Source organism: Bison bison, unplaced genomic scaffold, assembly GCF_000754665.1.
Source record: "Bison bison bison isolate TAMUID 2011002044 unplaced genomic scaffold, Bison_UMD1.0 scf7180017864270, whole genome shotgun sequence".
NCBI lineage: Eukaryota > Metazoa > Chordata > Mammalia > Artiodactyla > Bovidae > Bison > Bison bison.
This window is the reverse complement of record NW_011494842.1, coordinates 5,447,672-5,453,837: the sequence shown is the minus strand read 5'-3', so window position 1 is coordinate 5,453,837 and position 6,166 is coordinate 5,447,672. Positions and strand designations below refer to the sequence as shown.

The following is a 6,166-nucleotide window of genomic DNA, read 5'->3' as shown; positions in this document are numbered from 1 at the left end:
AGACACAGTTTCCCCCACCGTTCCCACCGCCCCTCCCCCAACCCCAGTCCACTGAGTCTCTCTACTATGACTACGAGCCCCCCTATTATGATGTGATGACTACGGGCACCACCCCTGATTATCAGGTAAACTTGAGGGACCCCTTCCCTTGCCCTCTTCTCCCCACCAACCCCTTGCAAACATCTAAGACACGGTCCTCCCCTTCCCACTTTGGGGAGAGCCACCTTGTATCTAGATTAAGGGCGTGTGCTCACTGGCCCTCCCGTGTCTCTCCACTGCAGCGACCTCCAAGCCCCAACCACAGGGCTCCCCCTCCCCCCAGGGGGCGTCGGACCCCTCCCCGAAAGCCTGCCCCTCCTGCCAAGAGGTCAGCAGCCCGGCAGGCGTCCCCCTCACCAGGCCAGAGGCCTTCTCGAAGTGGAGGTTCCAGCCCAGCCCGGGGCCAGCCTCCCCTCTCCCGGCACCCAGCTCAGCAGGCAGCTCCCCCCACTGCCCGGGGCCCCCCCAGGACCAGAGGCAGCGGTTACCGGCAGGTAGAGCCGGGGCATCCAGATCTCTGCCCCCGAACCTCTCTGACCTCAGAGATTCACTCTCCCTAAACTGTACCCCCTCCAAAGGGGCTGCAAGATCTGAGATTGCCCCCACCCCCCAGCACAGACGGACGCTGCCCTCAGGACGGGCCAGGACGGGCTGCTGCTTGGCCTCCCTTGCCGCTAACCTCTTTCCTCCTTCCCGCCCTCTGCTCCTCTCCCCTCCCTTCCCCTTGCGGGTAGGACCCCACCCCGGGTGAAGAGGAAGGAATCCTGGAGTCAAGCCCTTTGCCACCCCCTGAGGAGGTAACTCCATCCCCACCCTCGCCCCAGCTAGGGGTGGTGGGCGTCTGTGACCTGCTCCCCTTGCCCTAGATCGTCTTGATGAACCAGCCCCTCTTCTGGCCGGAGGGCTCTTTGTCACCTTGTTCACGATGCTCTGTCTCCTGGTTACTCCAGATCTTTGAGTCTGCTTGTCTCTCAGGACAGCCATTTTTCTCCAGTGTCCATGCCTCCTGCCATTATTCTTTGGCTCTAGGGTCATCCCCTTCCGTGTTGATGTTAGTGGTTGTACTTCTGTCACATTTCTGTTCCCAGGAGCCATTTTTTGTCCAACCTTGTCACTTTTTGTCTTTCCACCAATTTCTTTGGTCATTCCTTGGGCCCCTTCTTCCATCGTTATGTCCATGGACTGTCCACTCTGTGTCCAGCCCTCCGGCCACCCTTCTCGTTACCCCTCATTTCTTCCAACCACACCCACTTTCTGGACCTCTCTCCTTGTTGGGGGCCTTTGATGGCCATCCCCGTTCTCTACAATGGCTCCCCTTGCTCTTCTTGGGAGGAAAATGGCCCCCATCACCCTCAGTACCCCTTGGGCTGGAAGTCGTCACATCCTGGGGTCCAGGGGAGACCTCCTCTTAGCCCTAACGCCCCCGTCTACCCCTCTCCCTCCCCACCCCCGGGAAGGAGCAGACAGATCTCCAGGTCCCCCCCACAGCTGACAGGTTCCTGACAGAGGAGTATGGGGAGGGTGGCACAGAGCCCCCAGCAGGGCCCTACGATTACACCTATGCCTATGGGGACGATTACCACGAGGAGACGGAGCTTGGCCCTGCCCTGTCTGCCGAGACAGCCCGCTCGGAAGCCGTAAGTCCGAGAAGCTCCTCTTTCACGCTTGACCTCCAGCGGGAATTGCTTCCTGTTGTCTTTGGTTGTTGTCTGTCTTCTGAGAGCTACTTCCCACTGGTGATTTACCATTTTTTGTTCACGTGGATTGTATCTGTTGCTTGAAAAGATTACTCCCTGCCTTCCCTTGTCAAATGTCTTACTCTGTGACTCCTTATGGTTCCTTCTGTCTGAAGCATTTGTTTTTTTTTCCAATCCTATGGCCACTTCCTGTCTTTCTTGGTCCCTTCCTATCTCCATCAAGCTGGATTTCATAGGCCTTTGGTCATAAGCCCCTGTCGTATGTCCATTTTCAATCTGTCTCCATCATTTCTTCTTGATCAAAACCATTTCTTATCCATGTTGCTGCCAATCTAACTTTCTCTGTCACATTTTCTAAGCTACAGGCCACTTCCTGTCTGTCCCCTCTGCTCCCAGTCATGACATCCGTTTGGGTGACTGTGTCAGATTGGACTGGAGGGGACTTATTCTTTGTGTTTCTGCTCTAGTTTTTCATGCTGTTTTATCCTTTGATAATAAGCCACTTCGTATGTGTCTCTGATCATCCAAATCATAAAGTTTCCATTGTGGGTCTAGATATTTATCATGGCCACTTGCTGTGTGTATGTTTTCTGGAAGATGTGTGTTTGCTGGAAGAATTGTCTTTCTTTGTCATAATCCATTTCCCAGAGTCACTTTCTGTCTGTTTTGTGAATTTCTTTTCTTTCTTGGTTGTGGCAGCCATATTGTTTTGAAGGTCCACTTCCTGGATCCTCTTTCCTTGGCTGCTTCCTGTCTGTCCCACCACTTCCTGTTTATCTGGTTCATTTTCTAACCATCTTGGCCGTGTTTGATTTTTCTTGGCCCTGGTATCATTCTTGCTTCCAAGAGTTTGTCCCTTTGTTCTGTCTCCCTTAATTGTGCCCTGTGTCTTCAGCCACTCCCTGTCAGTGGGGTATTTCCTGTGCTCACTTCATCTTTTGCCTGCGTTGCGGTCAGAGCTCTCTCCCCAACCCTGCTGCCTCATTCCACCCTCCATGCTCTAATATTGCCACCCTTGACCCTCTGCTGCCTTTCCCTTATGCCGGAAACTTAGGATTGATCTGGGACATGGGAGAGTTTGGAAAATGATCGTTACTGTTCGGTCAGGATGGAGGTAGAGGGGGGCATTTTGAAGATCTTTGTTGAGAGAGTCAGGGGACGTGTTGAATAAATATCCCCCAATCTCCCTGTCCCTATCTTGGTTGTGGCCCCAGAGCTGGGGGTGGACATTTGACTGGAAGTGTGGAAGAGAGGCTACTGGTAGGCTTGAAGTTTAAATGAGGGTTAGAGGAAGGGTGTAGCTTCCATGCTGGGAGCGGCGCTGGAAGGAGCTGAGGGGCTCCGTGCCGGGGCTTGAGTAACTGAGCCCAAATTGTATTTTTTCAAAATCCAGTTATAAGCTCTAAGTTGGAGGTATCAGTGGGGACTGCTCTCCAAATATACTTAGAGTATGAATGCCTAATCTCTGGGGAGTTTTAAACTTGTGAACCCCTTGAAACTCTAAGTAAAATTCTGTGCATAAGGGCATACCCTTTTTCTTTTCTGGAGAAAGACACTATAGATTACGTCAGAGTCTCATATGGATGCATGACCTCCCCCAAACCCAAGTAAAAATCTATCTAAAATCTTAGAATCTTACTTGGCGAGTTGGGTTAAAGGTGAGGAAGTTGATGGTTTCTTAAGGTCCTAAGGAAGTGTGGGGGATAAGGTGCAGTCCTCCAGGAGAGGGTCTGGGAAGACTGGGGGACTGGTGTCCCAGGAACTGTCTGGGGACCTTCCTGAGAGAGGTTCTCAGGGAGATGCAGAGGGTGTGTTTGCTGAGGTGGGGCAGGGAATTGGGGGGTGGGGAACCCCGAGATATCCCTTGGCAGACCTGGGAGGTCTGTGAAGAGGGAGTGTTGGAGGAGGACCAGGGAGTTCGAGGGGTTAGGTCAGGGAGATCTCTGGAGGACCTGTGACTGCACCAGGGTGGGGGCAGTCCCGGTGGGGGCTGCTCACAGGCCCCACTGGGGGTTACATGTGTGTCTCCCTCAGGCTGCCCGTGGCCCCCGGGGGCTGAAGGGAGAGAAGGGGGAGCCTGCTGTGCTGGAACCTGTAAGTCACTCTGGTCACTGAGCAGAGGGCAGTGGGAAGAAGGGAAGGAGGCAGGGTGCTAGCCCTATAGCCTCTGACGTTTAACCTTTGGCTCCGCAGGGCATGCTAGTGGAGGGGCCCCCTGGTCCAGAAGGCCCTGCGGTGAGTTCTAGCTGTGACCCCCCAGCCTCCATTCTTTTTGCAGAAACGCTTCCTACCTGCTCACTTGTGCCTTCCCAGCATTGGCCCAGGCCTCCTTAGAACTTGGAGCATCCTTCCAATCAGAGCTTCCCAGAACCCCAGATTTCTTCTGCGGAGACCACCCCCAGCCACATACCCCTCTTCCATCTGACCGCCCACATCTGACCCCCCTCTTCTTGTGTTCTTCAGGGATTTCCTGGTCCCCCTGGTATCCAAGGCAACCCAGGCCCAGTTGGAGACCCAGGCGAGAGGGTATGAGAGCATCCTGTGGGGGCGGGGAGGACTACAAAGGAGCCGCTGGTATCCAGGGGGGTACCATTCTCGGTGACTTCTCATCAGCTGGTTGATTACTGATGGAGGGGCTGCTGTGCCCTCAGCACCCAGAAAAGAAGGCAGCGTGTGGTTGGAGAGGGGAGCAGTCTGGTGTCTCACTGTCGATTTTCTCCATGACATGTTTCTCCACTGGGTGTGGGGAGATCTAGGAAAGTCTGCATCTGTTCCATTGAGGAGGGCTTCAAGATGATGCCAGGGGCCTAACAACACGCTGTCACTCCGTCTTTCTCCAGGGTCCCCCGGGCCGAGCAGGGCTCCCTGGATCAGACGGCGCCCCTGGCCCTCCCGGAACATCCCTCATGCTCCCCGTGAGTGGTCTTCTGGGCTTTGTGGAACAGGCTGAGGGGAGGGCAGGGAACCAGAAGGGGAGGAAAACCTAGGAGGAGTCTCTCGGGACGATCCACCCAAAGAATGTGATCATCGGGGTGGAGGGTCTAAGGCCTCATTAATGATCTAGAACCAAACATGGAGCATCTAGAATCAGGCAGAAAATCCTAGATTTCAGGGAATCTAGGAGGAAGAGGCTGAGAGGGAGGGAGGGAGGCAGGAGCTGAATTTCTGAAAACCTCTGAGTGATAAGCCAGAGCCCGGGGGAGACACTGGAGGAGGGCTTAGGGTATCTGGAACCTGGGACATGGGGGCCCAAGTGCTGGATGATCCCTCTGGTTTCGGGGGTCTCATGGATTTCCTGGAAGAATCTAGACTTTCTTCTTCTCCTTGCCCCACAGTTCCGGTTCGGCAGTGGTGGGGGTGACAAGGGCCCCGTGGTGGCAGCCCAGGAGGCCCAGGCCCAGGCGATTCTGCAGCAGGCACGGGTAAGTAGGGCTAGGGGTCTTGGGGGGGCATGGGAGGGGTGTGGTAGGTGGAGGAAGGCACTAGGAGGGGTTGGAAAGGTAGGTCGGTGTGACTGTAGGGCAGGGAGAGGTCTGGGTTGGATTGGGGGCTGACATGGAGGTTGAGGACAATCAGGGCAGCGGAATGAAGGTCAGGGAAGAAGGGTAAATCTGGGAGGTGACCCGGAGTCTGGGGTGCTCCTGCTGCCTGTGCTCAGCTCTGCCGTCTCCTCTGCCCTCCCTAGATGGCCCTCCGAGGACCCCCTGGCCCCATGGGATACACAGGCCGCCCTGGCCCCCTGGTGAGTGCGTGGGGTGTTGTGATAGGGGATCCTTTATCCATGTGTGGGGGTATGGACAGTCCTGGAAAAGGACCAATTTGAGAGATATTTTGCTGCATTGAGGGAGGGCTCTGTGGCCACCGATGGGCGTGTCCTTCAGCAAGCCCCCCTCTCTCCTCACAGGGACAACCCGGGAGCCCTGGCATGAAAGGAGAGTCTGGAGACCTGGGACCTCAGGTGACAGCCTCCCCCGACCTGGTCCCCAGCTCAGTGCTGCCCCCCCCACCCCGACCTGTGCTCACTAACCCTGCCCCTGTTTCTCCCTCCTAGGGCCCCAGAGGACCTCAGGGCCTCATGGGCCCTCCTGGCAAGGCGGGGCGAAGGGTGAGTGACTGGGGTGGGAGATGGAAACAGGGTGCAGGGGGTGGAGGGCTGGGCCCCTGCTTGCTCTGACACCTCCCCTGCACCCCCAGGGCCGAGCGGGTGCTGACGGAGCCCGAGGGATGCCTGGGGAACCTGGAGTGAAGGTAACAGGCTTGGGGCCCTTTCTGGTGCCCACCCGGAACTCATCTGTTTCCTGGGGATAGCCCCGCCCCGCTCATGACATGATGGGAAAGGGGCGGGCACCTCACCTGGGCTGCCCCTCTCCTCCTTAGGGTGACCGAGGATTTGATGGCCTCCCGGGGCTGCCTGGGGAGAAGGGACACAG

At 56.2% G+C, this 6,166-nt stretch overlaps 1 protein-coding gene across 1 annotated transcript in view; it reads left to right on the top strand.

Annotated features, from left to right (window-relative positions):
* The window catches only part of COL11A2 (collagen, type XI, alpha 2), a gene marked incomplete at its 5' end in the record, with an annotated part of 30,871 nt that overhangs the window by 8,085 nt on the left and 16,620 nt on the right, over positions 1–6,166 (top strand). The window contains 13 exon segments of the mRNA XM_010848710.1: positions 48–125; positions 774–836; positions 1,497–1,676; positions 3,771–3,830; positions 3,930–3,971; positions 4,200–4,262; positions 4,577–4,651; positions 5,072–5,158; positions 5,422–5,478; positions 5,641–5,694; positions 5,788–5,841; positions 5,931–5,984; positions 6,114–6,166. Coding sequence (XP_010847012.1) covers positions 48–125; positions 774–836; positions 1,497–1,676; positions 3,771–3,830; positions 3,930–3,971; positions 4,200–4,262; positions 4,577–4,651; positions 5,072–5,158; positions 5,422–5,478; positions 5,641–5,694; positions 5,788–5,841; positions 5,931–5,984; positions 6,114–6,166 — 920 coding nt within the window.